This window comes from Cyrtonyx montezumae, unplaced genomic scaffold (genome assembly GCF_038088225.1).
Source record: "Cyrtonyx montezumae isolate F1298 unplaced genomic scaffold, pur_monq_1.0 scaffold_10, whole genome shotgun sequence".
Taxonomy (NCBI): domain Eukaryota; kingdom Metazoa; phylum Chordata; class Aves; order Galliformes; family Odontophoridae; genus Cyrtonyx; species Cyrtonyx montezumae.
This window is the reverse complement of record NW_027071826.1, coordinates 29,359,093-29,387,010: the sequence shown is the minus strand read 5'-3', so window position 1 is coordinate 29,387,010 and position 27,918 is coordinate 29,359,093. Positions and strand designations below refer to the sequence as shown.

The following is a 27,918-nucleotide window of genomic DNA, read 5'->3' as shown; positions in this document are numbered from 1 at the left end:
TGTTTTAGCTAGAAAATATGCAATCACAAGTCCTACCTCATTTTCAGGAGCAACAGTACTAGCTTGCTTAGTAGTCTGTTCTCAATCACAACATTAAAAATAAGATGAAAGCAACCTGGGCACAATGTATATTCAAACCAGACTTTGAAACATCTCTGGCTTTAGTTTTCTTGGCTCCTTGACTGCTTGTTTCATGCTATATATAGCACTTGCATAAAATCATAAAAAAAGCATAAAAAATACATGTAATTCCACATCTAGCTGCATCTCTCTTCCTGACAAGGGCTACCATGAACTGCTTCATAAAAAACTGCACACAGAACAGTTAGATACAGCTGCTAACTTCTCTGTTAGTCTAACTCTTAAAAGAAAAGAGATGTTTTCAGAAGTAAAGCCTGAAGGTTCAAACCTGCATGAATTTTCTTTTGTTAGGGTCACATAATAGCTTTTCAAATTACTGTATTTCCTGTTAAAAATAGTATATACATTGTGGTTTCTCTGAAGAGAATGAGGAAGTTTTCACATCTGCAAACTACATCTTCAAGTACAAGTACAGTACAAAACAATGGAAAGCATTGTACAGTGCTTTCCCCCCAGCCAAACCTTCCAGAACGATAGTCCACTGCGTAAACAACATTGAATTCAGTCTTGTTTTTCAAATGTTACTACTTTTTCCATAATAAAAACAACAACAACAACAGCAAAAGAACAGCAATTAATCTCTGCTGATTGTAATAAACAGCATCCTTTCACCTGAACATGCAAGCAGCCTAACCTGGATGTACAGATAATGCACTGTTTGAATGACTGGTGTCCTGTTTTCTTCTTCATGGCTATTCCTCTCATTGCCTTCTTCATCCTTCATTGCAGTAAAAGTAACAGAAAAGTTGTTACAGGAAGTGGTCCAGAGGTTTTTCTATGCATCCTATCATTTTCATTGAGTGGAACATAATGAAAACTCATCTTCTATGGCTGGATTTTAATATCAGCAAAATAATATATTGACATTTTTGTAACACCACTGCTTCTTCATCTGCTAGAAGAAGATGTGACCCAATTCTCACTTTCCAAGCGAGAACAAATAACATTTTTGCCATAACTAGACACTGCAGGAATAAAGCTTCCAAAATATCTAGACAAAATCTAAATCTCGAAGTATGTTAGGTTAAAAGAAGAATGTACTAAAATAAACAACATACTTAGTAAAATGAATAATAAAAAAGGAGAAAATCAACAACTTTGATATAACGTATCAATCTTCCCTATCCCTCCATGACAGAAAGTGCACAGCTCCCTTATTAAACATATATCAGGCCAATGTACGTTTTAACACAAAGGAGGAAATCGAGAATCAATAAGAACACTTTACAAACCATCAGCACTGGCAGTGACAGATTATACATGCTGCAGAAAATTCTGCCCATTAGCTTTCTGTGACAAGAGTCCTCTGACTTTCACAGCAACTGGTGTGATTCAAAATCTTGAGGAGCACTGTAACCTCACACACATCATTCTGACATTCCATCTCTTTTTGACTGCTACAAACATGTCACCAGTTTGAAAAAGTAGCTAGTGAGAGCAAATACACTAGTTTATGTCCCCTAAAAGTAGAATGGAATTCCAGTTTTCAGGCAACGTAAGACAATGCAGATGGTGAGTTGATAAATCATGTACATACTAAAATCCTACATTTAGAACAACCAGGCTCATGACTACAAAATGAACCATGTTTAGCTCAATGACACAGTGAGAAACAGAATCCAGATTAGCTGTATCAGATAATCATTTTTATGTAGCTCATGAGAGCACAATATTCGCTATCATTAACACAACCTTGCATGATTCTCTGTTGACAGGAGATATGAAAGAAAACCTCCCCTATGATCTGTTTGCTTGCCAAAGACAATTCTGTGATATTTCCATTTTCACTAGCTTTGTCTTGTACTTACTGGAGGATGACCTTTACTGTTTTCGTCCTCGTTATCAAAAACTATTTCACTTTCTGAGTCTGTAGTTGGCCTATTTAAAAAAAAGCAAAAACGTTTTAATATTCCTTAAACAGACATTACCAAGAAACTTTTATTAAGAAACCTTGAGGCTATATTTGCTGGGGAAAATAATAAAAAGAAATCAAAGCTGCTGTTGAATGATTTCCTATATGCCTTAAACAAAGCAAACCAAATGCATCCCGCTTGCAAAGCAAAACTTCCTTTGACAGCTCAGTCTCTTAAAAAAACAAAAAAAGCATATATCAGTAGGATTTAAGGTCTGCATTCAGTAAGCAAAACAGTTCACTTACAGTGCAGTGCTTAAACAAAAAGAACACCACCAGCAAAAGAACCATCCCACACACAGCAGCATGTACTGAATATGTTACTAAAATCAAAAGAAGGTATTTTTATAGTTTATTAAAAATAGTGTGTCTTCAGCTTGGAAAATTCAACACAGATAAAATAAACAGCCATGCATTCTGAAATGAACGATAAGAAACTACCAGAAGCACAAACCAACTTTCCTCGTATACTGACAGTAACTACAAATCATCTCCTCCCGGGCTATCCAGCTCCTGCAAACACAGTACTTTTGTTTTTAACCGGAGGACAGAAGAAAAATGCAGTGAGTTGGTCCTAACAAAGTGACAATGGTAAAAGACACAAGCTTGGAACACTAAACTATTCTAACGTTTCCTACAGTGCTAATGATGAAGACTACTTACAGAAACGAATGTGAGAACACCCCATCACCATCATCATCGTCATCATCACTGGACTCCTGACCAGCCCCACTGAATTTGTTGCTGGAGGATCTCTCACACGAAGTACTCCATTCCACTGAACTGGTCAGAACTGGGGGAGGAGCATTAGCTTCCACATCGTTTGTCTCCTCTGCAGTAAGGATGAGATCTGCTTTGGTGGGCGTTCTTTTGTCTTCAGACGACACAATGGGAACGGGACTTTCGTGTTTTTCTATCCAAGCATTGTAATACCTCACAATATTTTCATGGTTTAAACGGGAAAGTAACGTCACTTCTCCTTTAATCCTCCGAAACTGCTTACTGGCAGTGTTAATGCGGATACGCTTCACGGCATAGTAGCAGCCATCGAGCTTATTTCGCACCTGAAACATTTGATTACATCTGAAGTCGAATGCTTTTAAGCACCCCACTATGTACAGCCAAACCCAGAGTAATTTCGTGGAAGTGGGAAGCTTTCCCTTCACCAGGAAAACAACTGCAATTGAAATGCAAGCTCGTCCATACTGATGGGGCTCTTAGCAGGCTCCCAGTAATCTCTCTCAAAGTTTATCAGCCTTCTCAACTCCAGACGAAAAGCACAGTCCAGGTATAGCACACTGGAAAACCATACATAAAACCAAACAAACACTGCATACTCTGTTTTGCTTCAGAGAAAACAAACTCACTCCCAAAAAGGATTTCACGGTGTAAATAATGTTTATACCATACCTTGATGACTGCTCCAAAAGCCCCTTTGCCAAGTAATTTTAGCTCTTCAAACTCATTGTAGTAGCGTGAAAATTGTCTCTGTGTTTCTGTGAAGAAGGAAGCACTGGATATCTGGCTGCTGGGCACAACTGTCTCAATGCAGTCTATACCTGCCGAATCTGTAACAAAGACATCAAAGTTACCAGCACTGGTAGTAAGGCACTAGGCATTAGGAAAAAGATAAGCCCGACATAACCAAGTGCAACTAAACCTGAAATAAGAAGTGCTCTGCTGAGCAGAGGCAAGCTCTGGTACAAACATAAACCTTACTGCAGCATTCAGTTAGTAGCATTACTTATAGTGGACAAAGGAATTGACTCGAACAGAACACTGTGAGGAAAGATGTTTCACTGGAACATAATCTTCCAGGAAGAAAATTAAGACTGACATTTACACTACACAGATTCCTCTGCTGGTAAGAACACAGCAGCCTGACCATCTCAGCTGTCCATGGACATAAAAGCTAGTGTGGTCTTAAACTTCCAGATTAGTTACTGTAAAGCACTGGCAGAAACACGTTCTTATGATGATCTAGCACAGTTCAATTTTTCTGTTAACTGCAGGGATGTCATCCAGTTATTTAATGGAATACATAACAAATCAAGTTCCTCACCATCTAGATTTTCTTCTGCTACAGGTATTTTCATTCGTGGAATGTTTATAAAACTATGTTGTAACAGTTGCTGAGGAGTCCATCTTTCCTTATCTTCCAAGCAAACACATCTGTTAGCAAAGCAAAAAGAAAACTGTTGAAAGAGCTATTCCAAATTGGGCCTAAGTGCTCAAATATATCTCCTTATATTTAAGGAACGACCACCTTTATCATTCTGATGGAATCAGAGGCCAAGAGAGACTAAATGGCTTATCCACAGAGACACACAAAGCTAGTGACAGAATAGAGCAGAAGAGATCACCACACCCTTTCTCCTGAACCCCAGATTAGCAGCATGATCCTAGAGAGAGAGAATGTCTCTTCTCTAAAACCTTTGACTAACGACACTGGGATCTGACTGTTCTTTTGAAACACTGATCAAGTCTTAAAAAAAAAAAAAAAAAAAAAGACAAATCAAAGAGAAAAAGATAAAGGAACGCAGCAAACACGTACTTTTCCAGAAAGTCGTGGAAGTCGGCAGGTAAATTACTAGGAACACCAACCGGATATTCCTTGGTTACTTGGCCCTGGCTGAGTGAAAGCAGAAGCAAGCCCAGACTCCAGACATCTCCTTTTTTTCCAGGTTTGCTGGGAAGACAATCCTCACTAAAACGAACTTTGGTTTGCTCAAAAACATCTGCTTTGCAGATATCCGCCAAGCGTTTGGAAATGCTGTAGTCTGTCACCTTGATGTTTCCTTCAGCATCTACCAGGATACTGGAAGCACGAAGCACTTTGTGCACTACTGAATTATTGTGCAAGTAGTCAAGAGCTGACAAAATCTGGCTCACATAATGGCGCAACTGCTCAATTGGAACTGGAGTCTCTTTGTGCAAGTATGTGGAAAGGCTGAAACCACTTATGTGCTCCACCAGAATGTCCACCACAATTGAATCCTCTCGTTCTTTCAGGTTCATACATATGTAATGTACTATGTTTGGGTGACTTAGCTTTGTCAGTGAGCTGAACTCAGTCTCTGCACCCTGAAGCTGTTAAAAGAAAAACAACATAATGTGCACTGTGTCATATTTCACGAGCACACAATTACTAAAACAGATAATATATACAAAAATACCTCTACAACATATTAGAGCATTGTAGACAAGGAGCAAGAACAACTCTGGTTTCTGTCAGGTATGTTTCATTTCCTCTTTCTTCAGAATTTTAATGTTTTATTTTTCTATTATTTTATAAATGCATACTTACAAATTCACTTTCTTTCATTTGTATTTTACATACACTCCTAAACACTCCAACACATTCAACTTCCTCTGTGGTGTAAATGCTCTGAACAGTGGCACTTTGAGGCACATCACCACCCTCTCAATATAAATTAACAAATTCAACAAAAATCACAAAACCTATTGAAACTTTACTAAGACAAATACAAAATATGGGTGTTACCTGTTTCTTACACTTCTCTATCTTTTCTACTTCTTGTGTTGTAAGAAATTTTCCCATCTTCTTTTGCCAGTGTAGAACCCACTCGTATATTAAAACAAAATCTCCAGTGTGAGTTTCCAAGGCATTGTAGATTGATTTACCAAGCTGTTCATCCTTGCCTAAACACAAAGGGAGAAAACAGGAACACAGCTTATTTTCTCCTAAGGGTCTAGCAAGAACTTCTGCAAATCCTAAAGAAAGACTGTTTTTTATAATTGGAAAATTGCAAACCTACTTACAACTGAACAAAATCTGTACCTATGTATGTTCTGCAAAAGATCTCAGATGAATATGAATGCTGTGCAGACAAAATAAACTATCAATAGGGAAATGAAAACTACAGCATACTGGCAAAAACTGCTGCATGTTTTAAGAACTTCAAATTTCAATAACTGAATACTCTTCCCTGTTATTATCATTGGTTTCACATTACTGGAAGTTAAGATGATTTCTTGCTTGGTGGCCATGTGTATCTGACAAGCTAACTATTTAAATTTAAAAATCAAGCTAGGATTTTTCTTGGATTTTAGCTATGAAGTCAACATAAAAATCCGAGAAGGTGAGTTTTTTGGTATAGCTGTTCAGTTAAGTAAGTGATTCTGGAAAAGCAGATTTTTACTTAAAATAATCCTAGGGGCATTTTAAAAATTTACCAAAAAGTAACTTCCTGTTACTCTCTACTACTTCTGGCTGTCCCATTCCATTTTCAAGGGCTACTTTGTACCAGTCAGCACAGTTCACATTCTACCCCTTGATAGCCCATAAATTGCAATTGTTTTTGTTTACCTAGACATTTTCCTCTATGCACAGTAAGTTGCCCAGCACCACTTGTGCTGAAGTTCAGAACTTCATGATTTCCAGGGGACTCCTCGTTATTACCAACAGAAAACTGCCGTTCTCGCCTGCAGTGTAAACATAACATTTTTCACTGTTTCAAGAAGATACTTCTGTTACAATCTGTAGTTCCTAAAGATACCACTTCTGCAACAGGATTAGTTTTCAGGCCCTTTTGCACCCAACAACATTCATCAAAGACACGGAGCTGGCACAAACATTTGAATAGCAATAGAGCATTTTATCAACAACAAATTACACCGAGTCTTCATATTCAAATTCAGGAACTTGATTAGCAGGGAGTTAAATCCAAACTTAAAAACTTGTGCAGCTTAGGATGACATTTTCAGTTTGAGAAAAATAGCAATAGTAGTAACAACAGCTACTATCAAAACATTACTCTGCAAAATTTCTAAGTTTGACTTGTATTATCTTTCAAAATGTAACACTTAAAAACACTTGCACTTTTGAGAAGTTTAATTATTTTTGCCTACTTAAAACGGGCTTCCCATTTGCTTTTAGTCCTCAAATCCATCCTTCAGGAAGGGGAAGATTTAGGGAAAAAAAATGAGTGATACATCCCAAACCTTCTTACATGCACATATGGAGGTGCACGTGAGATCAGAAAGAACCTCAGACCACTAACTGAAACCAACCTCCATTACTTCTGGATTAAATGCACTTTGAAATTAATAGAAATATTGCTGTTTCTTCCAAATAAATGCATTCACTATAGAAATCACAGGAGTGTATGAAGAGTGAAGTAGAAGTTCTGCCAAAATACTGATTAAAAATAGAATGAAAAAATGCCACATATGTAGGAATTGTCATTTCTCATCAGTGCTGAGAATAAAGAAAGACATACAAAGAAAGCATTTGGCTCTCTGAATTCAAATTATTTCATTTATAAAATTAATACAGTCCAAAATGATATTCTGAAAGTTTAAGTCCTAGTAGGCACAATTTCAGGCCTCATAAGCATACAAAGAAAAGGCATCACTGTTCTTGTATAGACCTCAGAAAACTAAACAGGCCAGCTTTTACTTAACTCCACAGATACGGTGCCAGGATGCTTCTGTATTGTTTTTGTTTATTCTCATCACTGTCAGTATAAGTAACTCAGCCTTTCTATACTTTTTTGTAAAAACATACAAAAAAAAAGAAGACAATGCTAGAATGGTTTTGTGGAAAGTTAACGTAAGCCTGCTGTACGTGTTCTGGATTAAATAACAAATTTAATGTTTTCCTCACCAGGCACAGACAGCGCCTCACTTTAGTACACTAAGATTAGCAAGGACATAGGAAAGGAGATTTCTGGACTACCAATGTTGTACAGAAACAGCTGCCAAATATAAATAGTGATAACTAATGCACATTCACTAATATACATACTTTGAACGCCCAATTGAATTTGGGCGTTGTTTATTATTCACTCCATGTTCCAAACAGTTCCCATTTAAATTGGAAGTAACTCTGTACCCTGATGTATCTCTCCTGTGAGAATTTTCTTGACTTGTCTGAGCAGCTATTTCCAGACGTTCCTAAAAGTCAGGAAAAATACTGAGTAAGTACATAAAGGGCTCCTATCCTCAAAGTCTGTGGGTATATTTGACAATTATTCTATGAAGTCAACAGATCCCAGGGAAAATACAGTTCTATTAGAAATAAGGCTGAGGGAGAAATGCTGAGATTCAGACAGTACGCTCCACCACTGCCTGCATGCAAGAACATAAAGGTGCTTTGCAACAGAACTGGGAACATGTCAACCAACTAGTTTTATTCTGTATCTGTCTGGAAACATTCATCCACGTACACAAAAAGCATTGAAAAAAATAAACTACTTCCCTTATAATGGTTCTATTTTAGAAATAAATTCCATGTAACCAAGAACAGAAGATGCTATCTTAACTTAGATCTCTTAGAAGAATTGGATAAAGAAAAGGGAAAAACGTTCAGAAAATTCAGTCACAAAACTCTCAGATTTCTTTAAATAAGTGCTACAGAGATGGAAGGGGAAAAAAAAAAGGTATTGCATTGTATTTTGTATTCCTGCTCAGAACAAATACCTGTTTGGCAATCTCTTTCTTTTTTCTTTCTTCTCTTTTCTCTTCCTCCCGTCTCTGAATCTCATTAAGGATTTCACGTTGCTGAAATGAATTTCAGTGCTGTTAGACGTGCAACAGTAAACACAGTGCAACTGTTAAACTCAGCCCGTTAAACATCTAGGACGCTGACTTCTCACGAGTATTACACAGTATTCACAGACCTCAGAAGAATTAAATAGAATTAAAAAGAAACAAAACCCAAAGAACAAACAAACAAACAAAAAACCAAAAGCCAAACTAACTCTTCTGAGGAAGAGAAAAAAAGTATGAATTTTGAATGGAGTTGTAGACAAAAGAAAATAACTTCTACTAGCACACCCAACAGTAAAGTTTCAAAAGCGGCACATTTCCATATTTCCAGAAGTGTGATTTCACATCACAAGTCTCTGTGTGCCCAAGATTAATCCCCTCAATTCTAGGGAATAGTAAATATGTCCTTCTAGCTTAAGACATCTTGGCTTAAACACACTAGTCACTAGAGCAGCCTGTACAGTGAATACAGCAGTCACCCTACAGTGAAGGAATAGTTAGGATCTGCCCGGCTACTACTTCCTTCTTTAAGATAGACACACCCAATGAATATATTTACTCAGACTTCTGTTAAGAACTTCTTTATAAATGGTTTCCATAGGATCACTAATCAACAAGTTTTTCAGGCACTAGTATTTCTTGGGGTTAAAAACTCATCAGTAAGATGTTACAATAAATGCAGCAGATAGTTTGTGGAGTACCTATTGATGCTGACAGCTCTGATGAATTAATAATTCCCTACAATTCATGCCAATGCAGGATCATTGACAAAATCATCATTGTTAAAATGAACAAGAGTTATTCACATTTCAATTTCTCTTACCTCCTGTTCCTCTCTTCTCTTAACTTCTTGTGCCCTGCGCAATTCCTCCTGAGCCAGCCTTTCTTGCTCTTTTTTATGATTTTTTAGCATTTCTTCATGAAAGGACTTGGAAGGTGGTTTATTATACTCACTGAGGAATGACTGAACGTAGCCTGCGAGTTCAAATATCATCACCTGAAAGAAAATAAACGTGAATGACAAGCAGAACTCAATCCAGTTCAAAGAACATAACAAAATGATACCAACTTGGAAAAGCAGTACAGCAGCAGAGTATGACTGTTTGGTTTGTTACTTACCAGAGTTATTTTCATTACTTCTTGCCAGAACTATTTGTTAATGAACTGTAGCATGAAAGTCCCTGACCACAGTAGCACAGATGGTGAAAATTACAATCAGACAGCTTTTAAGCACCTTTCCCCTTTCCTCTCTGCAAAATCCTTTTTCTTGTCTTCTCTCAGAGATATCTCTCTATTTGCAAAAATACATGTGTAAGACATATCAGCTACAACAGAATAAATCCTTTGCACTAACACTTTGACTACTACTACTGCTGAAGTCCCTACAGACCAACAGCTCTGCTAGGGTCAGTTGTGAGCACACCGAGACTACATCTCATGGCTTAGTGGATACATAGAAATTTTGAACCTTGTTTCTAGCATTTGCTATAACTGTCCATAGCACATTCATTACAAATAAAAAAAAATAAATTCAGAAGACACTGTTAAGCTGCTAATTTCTAGGAAAAAAAAAGAAAGGAACTCTTGGTGATTAAGGAGAATGAGCAAAACAGTATCTGGCTAGAAGATTTCTTTCGAAAATAAGTGCATTAAAATTGGTCAACTAAATAGCAGTGTAGCATAAAAATGGATAGACACCGATGTGGCAACATTACAAGGGAGGCAAGCCCTTGCCAAACTTGCAAAGTTGACAAGTTTAGGAAATGTAAAGCTGAATATTATTCTACCTCAGCATATAACAGCTTCTACAGCAGTCACTCTGTCACTTTCAGAAAAGCAAACAGAGCAAACCAAATGTGTTCACCTGTAACATTCCTAGAGATAAGAAACATACCACAACCTTGCTTTCACAAATAATTCAGTGTTTGGTACTAACTCATTGCATAACTTCAGCCCTCAGCAGCAAAATAGAAGGTACTGTTAATACCAAACATACGTAAGGTCTTACATTATTTACCTTATTTAAATATGCACTATTGTAGAGGCATAGAATGCCCCGGGCTGGAAGGAACCATTCTGTTCCATCCCCACTGCAACAGGAGACTGAAGAGCTCATAGTCTGAACTTTCATTAATAGAAACATTCTTCACAGAAGTGAAGAAAAATACTTTTCATCTGGATGCATTTCCTTATATTATAGATACATTTTTTTTTTTTTTTTTACAACTGTTTAGGACCAGGTATATTTCTCAAGGATGTGAAAAATCTTACCTCTCCACAGCACTCTTTTGCCAATTCAGCTAGTCTGGACTTTAACTCATTTATTTTCTCATTTGACAAGCCTTTGGAATTTTTCAGTTGTATTTCAGGAACACTGGGAGACAGCAACAGAACATAAAGAAGGTCCTCATTAAAAAAAAAAGGAGGAGGAGAGAAAGGGGAAGAACAGGGGGAGAGAATAAATAGCTATGTGAGATACAGAGGGCTGGTAAAAAAAAAAAAAGGTTAACGAGGGAAAAGGAAAAGAGTTGATTGTCACTTGACAATTAGTTAATGCTCAATAAGCAGTAGGTAAATTTTATGTGTATAATGCAGAATAAAGCCAGAGATACTATTTTATACTCATCAGCTTCCAGCTACACATAACTTGTCAGTTACACGTAACAGAAGACCTTGCAAGAAAACCCCTGCAGTCTCCCATAACTCCAATCTTATATAAAAGTGCTTTACAAATACTGTTAGCATAATACTGAGGTGGCTAAGATTTATTTATCCCCACTATACAGGCGACGAAAGCTTAAAAGAAATGTGCAAGCATAGGAACAAGCAAGACATCTGTACCTATGTTAACTTAAACTAAAAACAAACAAAACCAAAACAAGATGGACCACTATGCCCTGTGCTACTGGGCACAACTGATCCACCACCTGGCTGCAAATAGCACTCCCCTTGTGTGCTCAGGCCCCAGAACAAACAGATAGGCTAAAGGCTGCCGTGCTGTGGACACAGCCATTGACATAGGGACCAAAGGGAACATTTTCCTCAGTGCTTGCAGGGCAATACTTCACTCAGAAAGCATTTGCTAACCCCAAAACACAGGGAGTGCTCATTACTAGCAATTCTTTTTCCATTCTCTGTGGATTGTCTAAAAGCACAAAACATGAATATCAGATTCAAATAGGACAAGAGAGTGTTTTAAAAATAAAAGATAAGTGCCTTTCTGAGCAGGGTAGGTCATGGGCTGGAAACGTTTCCGAAGGGTGCTAAGATGCTGACAGGCAATACCTGTCCTTACTGCACAAGAAACCACATCCAATTCAGGTAAAAGAAGTACAGTTGCCAACTTTAAAATACCACAGCCTGAACAAATACTGACATTAAGAAAGCAAGAAAAAGAACAATGGTGTAACGACATGTTTTTTCAACCTACATGAAAACAAATAAGTGAAAAAAGAGAGAAAAAAAGTTGTATTTTAATGTTCACTCACGTATCTGGGTAAGTATGCGGACACTTGACCCACAGATCAACTTTGGCATACACTTCATCATCACCAGTCAATCCCTGAGGATGCAGAACTAAATTAATTTCAGGAGGCTGTTGTACCTATAACAGAAAAGAAAGCTTTAGGTTTAAAAGGGTTTATTTTGTCATTGTTGTCTTCGTTTCTGTTGGTTTCCAATGAAAGCAAGAATCACTGTACACCAGACTCCCAACCACTATTACAGCAGAATTCAGACCAGACCACCCAACCCGTGAGAATAATATATGAATGGTGATACTGCTCAGTGAGAGCAAACTGGTTCATCACAGCAGCTCATCCAATATACTTGGGAACTTTCTTAGATAAAAGCACTTATCAGCAAGACGAGTCAGACTGAGCAGGAAGCTTTCATTTGAGAATCCTCCTTTTTTGCTTCCTGCAGGCTAGAAGCAAGAAAAGGTTAACTACAGGTAGACAGGTTACTTACACAACATCACAAGTTAATAAATTCAATATACGAATGAATTTGCTTCTTTTTTGTTTTAGATTACTAACAAATAACAGTTAGCACTTTCTTTTCCATTGTGGCAACAGACTATGAAATCAAATCTTGTGCAGCCAGATGAACAGCAAATTTTTGTATTCCTATTTTTTTTTATTTTTGTCATAAAGCAGAATTTTATTAAGTCTTCCCACCATTTCCTTGAAATTGTCTGCTTTAAAATGAAACAAAACACGCCCATGTAAACATTCTGACCTTCTTCAATCAATTTGAAAGTTTTTCAAGGGAACAGATCTTAGCAACATGATGGACAGGTAAAAAAATAACAACACATAGCATAACAAATATGGGAACGGGTTAAAAGATTGCTGATATCCCCTCTACTTTGCACTCCCAAGAGGGAAAAGCACAGGTTACGTGCAAATTTCATACGGAGTGAGAGAAGGAATGCTTGTGAAAATGCAGCAAGTTACTGGAATTGCTAGCATCACATCCCACCACCACCCCAAAAAGTCACAAGTTTCCACAGGAATTCTAGGCTCGGGTGTACAGCAGAACAGTATCAGCCATGATGTTTTGCGGGAGCCAAAGCCAAAGGCAGCTAACAGACCACAGCAGCAGTGAAGTTATGGGGAGATGATGTAAGCAAACGGTACTTCCAGGTATGGGAAAACTGTGCCACCAGATGCAGCTGGATAAAAAGTTCTCAAGAAGACATTGCGGACACTGAAGAAAGATGGAAAAAAAAGTAGCAAGCAACACACTGGGCAATTAGGGATAACTGGAAAAAAAAGAAGCAATACTACAAAGTATGAGGTTCTGATGGAAACAGCCCCAGGTACGGAGTTCAGCAACGTGCGCCGATGGGATGAGTTAGGCAGCCCGTAATTAGTCATTAAGGACAGAACTCAAAGGCAGCTTTCCTTAAGCTGACAATTCATTAAAATGCACACTACGTGCAGTGGATTAACGACGCCCGCGTCAGCCCGGAGTCCGGGTGCGGCCTTCGCTCAGCCGGGGCCCTGCACCCCGCGCCGGTAAAGCGCGTTCGCTCACCTTCCAGGCCTGGCTCCGCCGCAGATCCTGGAAGTCCGGCCCGTAGATGGACTCCAGCGCCTGCAGCTCGTTCTCCTGCCGCAGCTGGTAGCTCTCTGTCGGCTCCGCGGGCGGCTGCCGCGAGCCACACGCCCGGGCCATGTCAGCTCCCCGGGCGGGGGCGGGAAGCGGCCATGGCGGGCGGCCCCGCGGCGCTGCCACGCTCCCACAGCGGGGGCGACTGCGCCCCCGGGAGGAGGGGCCGGGGCGGCGGGAGGGCGTGCCGGGGTGGCGGGGTCAGCGGGCACCTTACGGCCTGCGGCGCTCACGCAGGGCCCCACATCCTCGCGTTGTTGCCCGCTGTGTACGCGCTTTGGCTACGGGCAGGCCGCCTCTGGAGGGAGCCGCTGTGCGGAGCGGCTTGTGCGCGTTTCCGCCTGTCCCGAATAACTCGCTTGCGCGCATCGTTTGTTGTATTTTAATTCAAACCAAGGTCGTATGCTCCCGGCTGGGACTCTGGCTGCATCGTGCCAGCGGGGTCAAACGAGGACCCAATTCTGAGCCGACCCGCTATTCCGCTCCCCGGCCAACAGTGCCCGCAGAGCCCCGGCACGGCAGCGCTGCCGCCGACATGGCGGCCCTGACGTCACGGCGGAGGCGGGAGCACGGCCGCCCCTCCTGCTCCGGCTGCCCGCGGGAGGGCTCGGTGCAGAGCCGCGTTTGCTGTGCAGAGGCTCAGCGTGCTCCGTGCCCAGGCACTCGCGCGCCCACCCCGCGTTCCCCGCTCCCGGCGCGGGGCAGCGCGCGCCGTCGGGAGCGCGGTCAGAATGAGGGCGGGCGGCGGGCCGACCTCTCGCGGAGAGCCGCGCCGCGTCGCGTCGCTCGGGGGCTGCGGAACGGCGCGGCCGCGGGGGAGCGCCGCCTCGCCATGGGGCACGGCGCCAGCCGCCCTCCGCCGAACGGCAGCGAGCCCGCCCCGTACCGCGCCGCAGAACTGGGGGCGACGAACGGGAGCGGCGCGCAGACGGCGTGGGGCGGCGGCGCGGCCGGGCCGTGGGGCGGCGCGGAGCGCGGCGGGGAGCCCGGCTACCGCCACTTCGCCACCGCCGCGCAGCTCGTCATCTTCGTGGGCTCCCTGCTGGGTGAGTGCCGGTCTGCCCGCGTGGTGCTGCCGCGCCGCGGCTCTGCGGCTTCGGGTGCCTGGCGGTAGTACGAGTGACTGCTATGAAAGATGCTTGTCGCAAGTGGAAACCGGAACGTTTTGCGTTTTAGGTGTTGCTGCGTGAGCTTTCCTATCAGAACATAGATGAGGAAAAATGCGCTGTCGGTACCTTTGTTCGCAACCGCAACGGGGCCGGTTCTTGTTGTCATAAGAAAGCATGTGGAGTGCTTTACTAAAGTTTTACGGAGTATCCGCTTTGTGCTACAGTGATTCAGCACTTGGGTGCTGCGGATCACACGAATCCTTCGGAAGCACTTCGCGCTGTAAGCGAGTGTCGTTATGTGCCATCTTATCTGCGCGTTATCATCCAGTGAGGATGTGCGTAGTGGTAGGAAACTACTGTGGTATGTTCTGTATAACTTCACAAACGCGTGTGGATGGGTGTGCTTGCTACTTTGCGTTTCTACAGTGAGTTTACAGTGTGTTGTTAGCAGGTGTGCATTTCCTGCCGCATCAAGTTGCGATGTCCTGCTTAGTACTGCTTGAGAAAGCAGTTAAGGAAGGCTGCCGCTGCTGAGGGCAGTGCTGGTAGTTACTAATGCCCCTAGTTCTCTTGGTCAATTTCAGTAGGTCTTTGCCGTGGCCTTTTATTATCACTGTTTTGATTTTGTCTGATTTTGAGCAATGCTGAAATTTATGTGGCTGCAGTAATGCATCCTGTTACTTATTTCCTCTTGATAATATTTCGTATCACCTAACTGCTTTCTTCCTGAAAATGTGATAAGCATCGTCTTGGAACACTGCTGAGCTGTGGGCTTGGTCAGTGATAGAACTATTGGTTATTGCTGCCAGTTGCTGAATGGTTTGACCTCATTTATTCCTCTTGTCTAGAGGGGGTAATTATGTAGTGTTATTATTATTATGTTTTTCCCCTTTCTATTTTCTGTGAAGTTAGTGTGTGAAAATGCTTTTATTGCAGCGTGTTGGATAGTGCCTGGCATAAAATGATAGCTGGCAGACAGTAGGTGAGGTTAGCAAGCCTGGTCCCAGTGGTGACAGCAGTGTCCTAATGACTACAAAACTGCACGAGAGAAGCCTGTATTTCAGTTCTTATTCTCTATTTTTCGGGCTTTGAGCCTTAAGGATGTCCATTTACGTTGTATGTCTGGACTCATTTTCATAATGGTGGATCCCCATAGACACTGATATAGTTAAGCCATTAGTGGCTTGGAGGTTTTGTAATTAAATGAAGAAAAGTAAACCAAACCAAGCAGATACCTAAATTTCACAAGTCATACTGTAAGTCAAGGATCCAGCACTCCTGCAGTTTGCTTCTGAGAGATGGACTCTGATTTGGACCTGTTATGCAGAGTTTATCTGCAGGTCAGCTGAAAAGAGGCTGACGATGCTGATCATAGAGCTTCCCAAAGCTTATCCTAGGACAAAGCCAGAGAAGAAATCATGGTGTCTCTGGCTTTTTTCTGCCTCTAGAAAGCCCTTGAGCTACAGAATAGCAATATGTTTTTCTGGGGAGTCTGAAGTTTTTTCTTGCAGAGAGAAAACACTTCAAGAGGAGCTGTCTCTCCTTTTCCCCTTCCCCTAAGCATGAGGTGAGGGGAACTCTTGTTATAGAGAGGATGTGTGATTTGGACTTGTGCATCCCACATCCTCAGTGTGTGCCTAAGCTGCTTTGGTAATGGACAAAATTGCATGGCCCTTTTAAAAGGAAAAAATATTTTCCACTTCCAGTGTGAAAGGGAGAAAAAATGTATGTGCCTCAGCCTCCATAATGAATACTGACATGAGCATCAATCTGAAGCTCAGAGAGCTCCAGGTCCCACGAGAAGAGAGAGCTGAAGTCAAGATTGTGAGTTTTGGTTTGGGATCTTGCCCTGCAGAAAGATGTGATAGCTATTGGCTGTCATGGGAGAGATACACAGTGCTTTTTTCTCTCCTGTTTGAGACATTTGTTCAGGACCTGTAGGGAGACTTCTGAAAGTAGGAGAAATTCCTCCTGTGTTAGCTTCCCTTGTGCTTTGAGAAGACTGTGCCATGGTGAGTGTTTCATGGTTTCTGTAAAGGACAAGATACTCAAAATGTTCTCTGGTAGGGACAACAACAGTGCTAGTTTCTATGGTTCTGTGCATCTTTGAAGGGAATTTCATAATTGTTCCTGGTACTACACATTGTGAGATTTCAAATGGGGGATTTTGGTGGATGGAGGAATTGTATCAATTTGTAGTTCCTGATTGGCATTGTATCAAGGAAAGATTTACTATATCTTCAAGACTTACAAGCCCCTTTTGTCTATGATGCCTGGCTGGGCACATGAGTTTGTCAATTTCTGGGAGGAAGTCGGAATACTTTGCACATGCTGATAAACTTATATTTCAGCTTGTGTACTTTTCTTGTTTCGCCTGTAGCATCTGGGAGGTTGGTAGCAGCATCTGGTATGCGCATGGGCCCAGAGGCAGGGAGTGCACATCTCAGGTAGTTTGAACTTTGAATATGCACATTGTGTTGTGAGGATTAACTACAGTGTGGTAAGACTACAACTAGCACTGAGATACATTTCAGTAATGCAGAGCAGACAGCCTGCAAAGGGGATTGCAAATGCTACTGGTGTCACTTCTGGCCGCTTGCATTCAAAAGAAGTGGAGGCTTCAGATCTTTGTCTGAAATCAGAAGGGTGGAGCAAAACTTATGGATTGCCTATTGTTAAACATAAATATTTTTAACCTGAAATTTATATTTCTAGAATTCAAATAATTACTTACCCTTTGTCACCCTCTTTCAGCATGAAAAGAAGGCAACAGAAAGCTCTAATATATTCTTAGTTGCTATTCAAAAGTGAGTGAGCAGCTTATGAAAACAGAGTATTTGAACATGTTAACTGTGAAAAATAGTAGCTTGTAGATTTAGGAGAATATGGAGTTACCTCTGTGGCTGTCACTAGTTTGAAAAAAGGATACATGATGACTTTTAAATGGGTAACAAATGCTGAATGACAAATCAAAATATCCTTTTATTTTCTCTCTCTCCCCCCCCCCCCCCCTCCACACACACAGACTTGAGGTGATGTAGGGCTCCTTTTCAAAGCCAATACAGTTTTTAATGGCTTCCATTTTATCAGAGGATTCTCAAGATGAAATTTACTGTGAGCGTAGGAATAGAGCAATATTACTCAATAAAGCAAATGTATTTGTTCCCATTAGAGATAATCAGTCTCTAGGGACTTATTATTTAGCCCAGAAACCAGACCTTCAACAGAAGGAAGGAGGGGTATTGCTTCTGTGCTCTGGTGGGGAAAGGTTGCTGGAGGTGGCTGTGACTGGCTGCAGGTGTTGGAAGGGGATCTTGGAAATGAAGAGGGTCCCCAGAGAGTACTTGTAAGCAGTATGAATAGCATGCTTAGGTTAAGAGGCCTGAAAACTGTTGGGTGAAATGCAGTGGACAGCAGCATCTTCTGATATTTCTGGGAAAAGGGAAAGAAAGTTTGCCTATTTACATGTTGTCTTTAAAAAAACATTCTTTACAGACACTTACAGGGAGGAGAACAAACACCACTAGATGATTAATATTATAATGAGGATGAGATTTCTGTAGTGCCAATGTCTGAAAATTGGATATGCATCTTACAGTTAGTAAGATGGCATAGAATGTATTTTGAATAATTAGATATAATAATATAATATAATAATAGAATGTATTTTGAATAATTGAAAATTTTGAATAAGGAAGTTTGCCCAGACATTGTAGATCAGTGCCTTCACTGTGGTTTTGGAGGGAGATTCTTTGTTACGTGCTCTTTTGTCTTCCTGAATGTGTATTGTACTGAAAGAAATTGGTGCAGTACAGAAAGAAATCTTGAGGATGCTCCAATGCAATTTGAATTCTAGTGGTTAGGGCAGTTTTTGGGGATGCTCTGGATTTGATTGGTTACCTCCTTGTCTCTCCTACATGCTCAGAGAGGTATCCTTGGAGAGAAGATGGTTTGAAACAAATACCCAATGCCCAAGTGAGAATTGAACCGCTGCTGCCTTCTGTGTTCAGAAGGAGCGGAGACAAGGCTGTGGGCTTGTCCCTCTTCCTGAGGGTTTCCCAGCAGTTGTTTGGCTTCAGGCTCTCCCCTCAAAGCTGTTTGCCTTGATATCTGTGCAAAGCATATTAAAATGCAATTTTTATGTCACCTAATTTGTAAAGACATGAATACTTTTTTTTTGTGTACAACCCTAAATGAACTGACAGTCTAGGTGACATGTTTGTTTTGGTAAATGCATACTAGCATAATAAATTAACAGTCATATCTTTATGGTTTGCCACAACCCTCTTCTATAATGAGCAAAGGAAGGAACCTTGTAGTAAAGGATACTGCAGGTACAAGATTGAGGATGAGATGGAGTAGATGTTTAAAGGCAGGGAGACATGTATAATAGCTCCAGAATAAAAATAATAAAAATTATATCCCGGCTTTCAAAATAGGTATAATCATTTGGGGGGAGGGGGTTCGGGGGTGGGGGGGGGGGGGAAGTACACCAAAGGCTCAGGAATAAGGAATGTGATGTTTTGTTTCTGCTGCAGTCACTGAGAAAAGCTGCCATTGTTTTTAGATGTAATCTTCTAATCTGGTCTCATTGTGCACATCCTCTTTGTTGTAGACTAGCTTAAGTTTGGCTCAGTAAAAGGATTTGAAAAAGCAGGTCTAGTTAGAAGCATCACACAAGTGGCAATATTTGCATGCAATAATAAATGTATAATAATAACATCTTTCAGTATCGTAACATTACAGCAATAATTTTCCTCTGTGTTTTCCTGAGTGCTTTCAAGCCTCAGGTGTCATGGACCCTGCAGCAGTAAGTCTGGTTCAGCTTGCATCCTTGGTGAAGTCTGCATGGAATACTGTACTCGTGCTTTTTGTGTGTTGGCAGGTGTACTGCAGAGCGGTGCTTTATTGGAGAGAAATTGAATTTTGGGTTCAGTGAAGAGGGGTTTGTGTTCACTGCTGTGGGTCTGTTGCCATGGAGATGGCCATGTTGCCTCTGGCCTTGGCTGAGGCCTCCTCTGAGCTGCACCAAGTTCTGGAAACAGGGCTGGAGGAGCAACTGTGCACCGGCTGTAAATCTCCCAGATGCAGTGGTTTGTAGCTACTAGTGTCTGATGCTCTGGTGATACTGCCTGCTGGAGTGTTGCGCTTGTGTGTGCTGCGGGTTAGGTTATGTCTTTACATATCACACATGTTCAGAATGTTAAAAGCACCTGCTCAGAGTGAAAATGATTGCTATTCGTCTTTTCCCTGTCTGCTTAGTTTTGTTTGCTCAAATGGGCAGACTGTGCTAATCAGGTGCAGAGCATGGGCAAAGAAGCAGGTGTGCCTACTGGATTGCAATATATAAGTGGCTTTTATCCCCTTCTCCTCTTTGCAGCCCATACTTATTCTTCCCCAGAGGAATCTGAACTCTCCCTCTGCCTTTGGTGCTTACAGGCTCCTCATAGGTGTTGTATGCTCCCACAGTGCCCATCTGCAGCATCCCAGAGTGGACATCTCACCCCAGGTCTAATAGCCTATGGCTGAATAGAGACCCTAGAAGCTTCTCCCCCAGACCCAGGAATTGGAGGTCACATATCCAGCTGAGGTTCCCCAGCACAACCTGAGTCAGGCAGGGGCTCCTCTGCTGCTGTTGTGCCTCTGTCCTCTTCCTTGTACATGGAGATGAGCTTGGAATTGCGTTATCTAACATAATCAAAGAGGTGCGAGCTGTAGTTTATTTGAATATGAAGAAAATCATGAAATTGAGTTGGAGGGAATCCTTAAAAGTCATCTCACCCAACTCCCCTGCAGTGAACAGGGACACCTACAGCTAGGTCAGGTTGCTTAGAGCTTGGTCCAGCCTGACTTTGGATGTCTCCCAGGCAGGGGCATCCACCATGTCTCTGGGCAGCCTGCTGAGTGCTTCAGTGCTCTTATTGTAAAAAACTTTGATATTGTTCCTATTTTTATTTTTCCTTATAGAAAAGGTTCTGAGATCACACCATAAATTTTATGTGTACTAGAAAGCATGCCAATGTGAAGTGTTTCGTGGGTAAAACAAAACATTTTATATGTATCCTTTAAGGATATTAATTTATCCAATAATCAAAATAATGTTTTGCATTCATGCTGTACTTTCCCCCTACTCCCCCATAACAGGTCTTGTAAATGGATGCATTTTGAGTTATGTGATGTAGGCTGTGACAGAGTTAGCAGCTGAAATGAATGTGCAGAGACTTGGGAGTTCTCTGTGTTAAGTTTCCTTTCCTTAATTGTCTCAATATATGACAAGAAAGGAGTTTTTAAAATGTTCAGAGAGTGGGTGAGATACAGCTGGAACATTTTCAAATAGCAGAAGTACCAGAGAAACATTGTACCTCTTTCCAGCTCACTGATGATCCAGTGCTATCCTTTTAGCAAGTACAGCCTATTTCTTTCCTATTAGCTCTGTTACATTTTTAACACCTTTAATTTGGATTTAGTAGCTGAAAGCAGAGACAAGAAATGGTGCCCTGGAGCCAGCCAGCTTTCATAGAAACATTGCAGTGAAGAGAATATTCAGGATTGGAAAACTGTCTGGAAAAGAAATCATATAATGTCTCATAGTCAGCCAGACAATACAGATGGCAGTTACAGTAGTAGCAGAAGCAGAAGTTAAGCTGAAATGGTGGTGGTAGGGAATGCTTTTTTTTCTTTTTTTTTCCATCGACTCTCTGCTCGTGGTCTGTTGCTGTCGTACTTGCCGTGATTGCTGTGACTTGCTGCTGTTTTAAGTGCTTTATCACTCATAGTATTTTTGTCATTGCAGTTTACGTTCTTCATCATGACTAGTCTCATGTACTTCCCGGCAAATGCAGACTTTTTGTTTTGCCAACTGTACTGGGGGAGAGATTGTAATTTTGAGGGAACAGAAGCTCTGGATTTCATCTGCTTTTTCTACTCTTCTGCCCTTGACTTATTTTCTTGTCTGTCAAACCAATTCCATTCTCGAACTCAACAATTTCTTTTAGAGAAGCAGTCTTGCTTCTGTCTCCACACATCTTTTGTCACTTGGCTCATGTTCAGATTCCAGCAGGCTTTGTTTTTGTTGTGTATCTGTGTTGCTTAAGGCATAACCGGATAATTTTTCTGATACTGAAGAACAAACAAGGAAGTCCTATGAGGACTGAAAATTTTATAGTGCTATTGCCTGAATTAATGGGAAAAAGTAGAAAATAGGGAGGTAGGTTAGTTTTTCTTTTTTGTTTTGAAGTTAATATCTGTATTTTTAAGAAGCCTCTAGAACAGGAGGGATTGGCCTGGTTTACCTTCTTAGAAGTACAACCACTTTGAATCTGTGTCACTGTCAGCAAGGTGTTTCTTTTTCCTTCTGGCTTTCCCCAGTTTTTAATTTAAATTTAAAGACAGCCTGACTGGTTTGGTTTAGGAGTGGCCTGGTTGGTGCAGATGCATTACTGCCTCTTGTGAAGGAGAAGTCCGGGATGTGACACATGTGGCCAGTAAGTTGTCTGTATGACTGACAGTTATCAGGAAATGATAGTGGGTTGTTGCCACCTACATTTCTTCTGTATGTTCACGTTCCTTTTAGGAGCACGTATTTGAAAAGATACAGCCCTTATTTTGCCTGCTTCACCCAAACACTAATATGTTAATAAAAAAAAAAAAAAAAAGGAACACTGTAAGGAACATTCTGTATGGGTCAGAATTACTATATTATGTACAGAAAAGGCTGCCAAACTCAGAGTGTATTACAGCATGTCCTTTTACTTCATTTATAAGTGTTATCTGTGTTCTTGTCCAGAACTGTTCTGTAGTGCTCATGCTAGACTTTGCTAAGATCAGTATTTTATGCCTGCAATTTAATTTGGGGAAAAAAAAAAAAGGGAAATTGTCATAACACTAAAAATCTTCTGACTGTTAAGGGAGTTCTGTAAATGGACTGCAAAGGTATCCTTTCCTCCTTCCAGCTCCTCTGTGGTCAGCAAAAAAAGAGGAATCTGTTTAAAAGAGTTACTAAAGCACTCATGCAATTAGCAGAGACTGATACTGCATATGGAACCAGCCTCTGGAGACCTGCTGTGGTTATTTCAATCATTGATGAAAGTAAATTGTATTTCAGGTTCTAAAGGAGCCAAAAAAACTCTGAACTGTTTAGATTCTGTTTTTCTAGTAATGTGTTAGAGAATAATGTGGGCACATCTGAGTAAGCAGCTATCTCAGAGTGCCTTATTTTTATTGTCCCTAATCCAGCTGTCATGAGTAGATTGCTTTGTAACTAAAAATGCAAATTACAAGGTCAAAGACATTTATTTGTGGTAGTGCCTAAAATGAAGAAATTGCATGTGGAAATCTATAGGAATGGCAAAGAGAACCCTAGAGCCCCTAGTATTTATATACGTTGCTAAGTGGCCTTTTATTCATGTGACACCGTGTAAGGACAGTAGCTTTTTGCATAGCAGTCAGTTAATAACTAGTACAGTTTTGTAAGCATCCTAGAATCACTGATGAAGTGATATGCAGAGTGCTTTATAAATACTTCCTATTTATTTCTACTGCAACAGATACAAAGAACAAAATAACACTATTGGTGGAGCAAATTCTCAGCTACAAAACCCTGTCTTTCAGCATAATCACTGCCGTTAGCCAATTTGCATGGCAAATAGAACAGCCTGAACATGAAGCAATTCTGCAGAGACCATGCAGTCAGTCCGTGGTTCTGGGTGCTCGGTGTTGGGGCCTCAGGTGGCCAGGATGCCACTGTATTGCCATATGTTCTTAGTTGCTGGCATAAAATATGTAGTGATGAATATCAGGGTAGTAGCAAGTCTTTAAATTGATTGTTTTGCATGTTTGTTTGCTTTTAAAAGAATATAACTTCTAAAATGTCTTTGTTTTGTATTAGCCATGGAGTTGGTGTGTTTGGCTTTATCACTAACTTTTCTGAGCTTGCTGAAGAAGAACCTGCTTTTGAACTGCAGCAAACTGATTCTTTTCTGCAACACTGTCATCTTTTAAAGGCAGGTTTTCTGGGAGAGATAGCAAATTATCCCAAAAGGCTCCAAAAACAACAACAACAGAAAGTATCCATCTCTGTACACATTTTTGATTAGCAAAGTAATATTTGAGACCATGTATCATTTTCTAAGAACCAGCTCTTACTTGATTTCTCCCCTTGTTCAGGCAATATACTGGTTGATTTATACTTTTTGTATGTAAGCTGCTGTTGGCAAGCATCTTACCATTGTAAGCAACTTGCACTTGTTTATATAAATCTGTTTTAAATGATCACTCTTAATTATTCAGTATCAGCACCTCATTTCAGAATGAGGTGAAAGTAGTGTTCAGATGGTCTCGCACCTGGTGATGGAGTACAGTTGTTATGTGTTGGGGTGCCATTGAACTCAGCTAGCACACCCTGGAGACAAGCATACTGACATTGTGTGCTGAGATTTTTTGTTGTTGTTGTTGCCCTGTTTCCCAAGTGTTTTAAACTTTGTAATCATGGCTTTCTATTTGCAATGTTGGCCTTTCGCATGCCCGACTCTGTTGCTTTCACCCATGCTGTCCTGAGTACTTTTCTTTTGTTCTCAAGCTGTTTGCTTCTGTGCTGTTTTTCTGGCCTCCCACTTGCAAACCCCAAAGCTGATAGTGCTGGTTCACCTGTGAAGTGATTGCCATCAGCAGGAAAATGGCTCCTGCCTTCTTCTTTTTTGTTAAGTTCAGCACCTTGGGGAAAAGAAAATAGACTTTGTGAATACAAAAGTAGTTGTTTAAATATCTAGTAGGCATCTCTTAGTTTTATTTGTACACAAAGCTTAGCAAACATTGAGTGTTCAGCTTTCACACCTGATCCTATGTACTCCATGCAGTGTTAACAGTGTCAAAAATATGTGGGGAGGCAGGTAGAAACAGGAGGTTTGAGTAGATTTTAATGAAGAGTACTGTTTTTGCTAGGGAAAATCATGGTGAGAGTCATCGTCAGCCTCATCTTCAGCATCGCCACCTTGGCACACCAAAGACTTTCAGGTGAGGACGCATGTTCTGGGACTCCATTATTTCCACTGTCTGGAGGGGAGAGTTTTTCCTATTTCCAATTTCTCTTTGTTGTTTTTCTCTCTAAGCATTGACAGCTATGTCTGCAGTCTGCTATAAATCCCATGAATAATTTTTTTGTGCATTTAAGCCAGTGTCAACGTCCTTTGAATGGGAAATTATCGTATACCACATAGATTCTGAGATGTGTTGTTTTCCTGGAAAATCTAGGTCTTGTTTCTTCTGGAAGGGAAAATTCAGCTTATACTTGTTATATGGGGGCTCGAATAGATTGTTTGATGTCTGTAGAATCACTATCTGCTCTTGCAAAATTAGGGCCATGAGTGACTTTCCAAAGTAGTGTGGCTACCTGGTGAAGCCTGTGATCTAATCTCTTACTCCTGTTTCTCATCTCTCATTGTTAGACAGTGGCCAAGCTGTATCTTTGGAAGCTCTGAGAATCAAATTTCCATAAGCTTATTTAAAATAAAAACCCCCACAATTCTTTGCTTCAATTAAGCTATTTTTAAAGTAACTCTTGATTTACAAAATAATTCACTATGTTGGAAGAGTCTTAATTAGAAAACCCCTGCTCACTGTTGAGTGCTTTGAGTTTTTCTGATTAATCAGATACTACACTGCGTGGAATAATTCTGCCATGACCCGGGGAGTCTCTTATATAATTTGCTGCTACTCAGGGATTCCTAAAAGATTGATTGCAAACTGAGATGATCTCAGGAGCATGCATTAAAAAAATACAACTTTATTTTTTTAATTTTTATTATTTTTACCTCTGACATTTGTGAAGTCTGTGAAGAAATGAAATAACTATAATCAGATTTCAGTCTTTATGGAAGTGCGTAACAGAAAATGCCTTTGGTCTGTGTAGAAGGCAGTGGTCATACTGAAGACTTTTCCCTCATCTTTTTTTCTTTAACCTTTTGATTCTGTGTTTTGTTGCTGAGCCTTTTGGATGTGATCAAGTATTTTGTGGGAGTTATCTTCTCAGTACTGTACTGCAGGAGCAGTATGTAATAGCAGTCACATATGCTAGCAGTGAGTTTGTAGTCAACGGGGCGTATTAAATTAGAGACCTGTGCTGCAGCAGTACTTACCCAAGAAAACACACACCAGGAAGTTCCATATACAAGGGCTGCTCTGAAAGTAATGCTCCCTATTTTATTATGCTACCTCATGGCGTCAGAGGCAGATGTCGATGTATCACTGTAGAGATTGACGCTTCATGCCAATATTCCATCACATTTTGTTGCCCTGGTTTCTTTCTGTGAAGGGATTTATAAGATCAAAGAGGTTTCAAAATAGAATAGAAATCGTGCTTAGAGACGTGAGTTTAAAACTGGGAAACTGTTCATTTGTGTACTGCTGCTAACAAGGGCAGCACTGATGTATGTTTGTAACAGCAAACCAGAACTGCTGGCAGATCTGTTTTCTCAGGTCAGGGTGACTCAGGGTGCGGTGTGGACATGCTGCAGTGTGCACCCAAAGCAGAGAGGTCACAGGTGTCAGTTCTGTGTAAGAAATCAGTACTTAGACTCTTCATAATTACTTTTTGAATTTTTTTTTAAATATTATTTTGCTGAACAAAACCTTTGGCATATTGCAAAGAGAAAATTTTGATAGTTCCTTTTATTAATTAATTAATTTTGGGGTGTCCTAATGCTTCCTCATAAGAAATGTTGGCCTGCCCTTCTAGGGTTGTTTGATAAATAAGTAATGTCTACATTTTTGCATACTTTTCATTTGTTGTGGGGGAAAAAAAAAGTTTTTTTTAAAAGCATTTTTACAGCTATAAATTCATAGATAGTCTGGCAACCTCTCCAAGGTTAGCATGGTTAGAACTAAGACTGTCTTCACCCATTTATTTTGAAAGATGTAGGATATAGAATGAGAGATTTCCCTGATAGATATGTTACATGCTTCCCTGTGGTTATTTGTTTATTTATTTATTTATTTTTGTGCATGTTTGTTTGTTACAGAACTCAGAAGGGTAGACCAATTTTGAGCACAAATAGCAAAATAAAGGACTCCGCACAGCTGCTGGTACCAAACAAGTTGCTATTACCTTGGAGCTTTTCTTCTGCCTGTGTGATATTTTGTGGATGCTAGTAGAGAAGTTAATTTTGAAGTTATGTGAGTGGAGGTTTTTATGTAAAGGTGTTAGAAAATGCCTGTGAAAATAGCTTAGTACCATTATTCAATCAAAACAAGAAGCGAAGTGTGTACACAATACAATATTAATGAAGCATCTGACTCAGCAAGAGAATCATTAGAGTCACAAACTTTGCTTTGAAGATTGTTTTTCACGTCTGTCATAGATTCCACTGTATTTTTCATTTTGTTTACTTGGATTTCACTGAGAAAAATCCTAAATCCTACTGGGGTTCTGTAAACCTGATTAAAAATAAATAAATAAAAAGCTTTTGTATATAATGATAGAGGAAAAAGGACTGCATGGCTCTCAGCACCAGGCAGGGATTGCTTTTGTCTGAAAGCTGCTCTTTCTTTCCTCCCCAACTTTGCTACTCCTGGCCAGTACCATCTGTATGTCATTGTTACTTTGTGTATCTGTGGATCTTTGTTCTGAAACAGTAACTTTAGATTTTGTTTTTTCTGCTTCATCCTCTGAAAAGCTCCGAAGCACCTGTCAAGCCAATTCCCTGAAGCACAGGAGATGGTTGTGGGGATTGAAAATGTATGGAAAGTTATAAATAAAATAAATAAGTGGCTTGGACAGTGTACAAATAAAAATAAAAAATAATTGGTAAATTAATAATGTTTGCAAACATACCGCATGACAGAGGGAGGTTACATTTGAAAAAGAAAAACTATCCACTAATATGTTGTAACTAACAAAGCATGAAAGCAGTCTTCATAGTATGTGATTATTTTTGAATGTGAAAAGGATTTTTTGCCAACAGAAAATAGCCCCAAGAATATTTATATGGGTAAAGAGGAGGATACTTGTATTTCTTCTTCAATATTTTTTTCTGTTTCCTAGCTACGTGTAAGGGGTAAAAGTTATCTTTTCACCGTTAATGTATTAACAAAACAAACATTACAGTAAAGGGAATAATTTTAGTGTCAGTTACA

At 40.4% G+C, this 27,918-nt stretch overlaps 2 protein-coding genes across 2 annotated transcripts in view; one reads left to right on the top strand and one right to left on the bottom strand.

Moving 5' to 3' along the window:
- The window catches only part of EIF2AK4 (eukaryotic translation initiation factor 2 alpha kinase 4), a 32,000-nt gene extending 18,186 nt beyond the window's left edge, over positions 1 to 13,814 (bottom strand). The window contains exons 1-14 of the mRNA XM_065754008.1: positions 13,607 to 13,814; positions 12,055 to 12,170; positions 10,838 to 10,940; positions 9,390 to 9,563; positions 8,498 to 8,578; positions 7,824 to 7,972; positions 6,384 to 6,499; positions 5,559 to 5,716; positions 4,608 to 5,143; positions 4,116 to 4,225; positions 3,464 to 3,621; positions 2,717 to 3,117; positions 1,950 to 2,019; positions 776 to 859 (exon numbers count right to left, since the gene is read on the bottom strand). Coding sequence (XP_065610080.1) covers positions 776 to 859; positions 1,950 to 2,019; positions 2,717 to 3,117; positions 3,464 to 3,621; positions 4,116 to 4,225; positions 4,608 to 5,143; positions 5,559 to 5,716; positions 6,384 to 6,499; positions 7,824 to 7,972; positions 8,498 to 8,578; positions 9,390 to 9,563; positions 10,838 to 10,940; positions 12,055 to 12,170; positions 13,607 to 13,747 — 2,397 coding nt within the window. The 5' untranslated portion in view covers positions 13,748 to 13,814. The remainder of the gene's footprint in view (positions 1 to 775; positions 860 to 1,949; positions 2,020 to 2,716; positions 3,118 to 3,463; positions 3,622 to 4,115; positions 4,226 to 4,607; positions 5,144 to 5,558; positions 5,717 to 6,383; positions 6,500 to 7,823; positions 7,973 to 8,497; positions 8,579 to 9,389; positions 9,564 to 10,837; positions 10,941 to 12,054; positions 12,171 to 13,606) is intronic.
- A 699-nt stretch (positions 13,815 to 14,513) lies between these two features.
- Positions 14,514 to 27,918, top strand: part of GPR176 (G protein-coupled receptor 176) — a 29,884-nt gene continuing 16,479 nt past the window's right edge. Inside the window, exon 1 of the mRNA XM_065754159.1 lies at positions 14,514 to 14,727. Within this exon, the coding sequence (XP_065610231.1) occupies positions 14,514 to 14,727 (214 nt within the window). The remainder of the gene's footprint in view (positions 14,728 to 27,918) is intronic.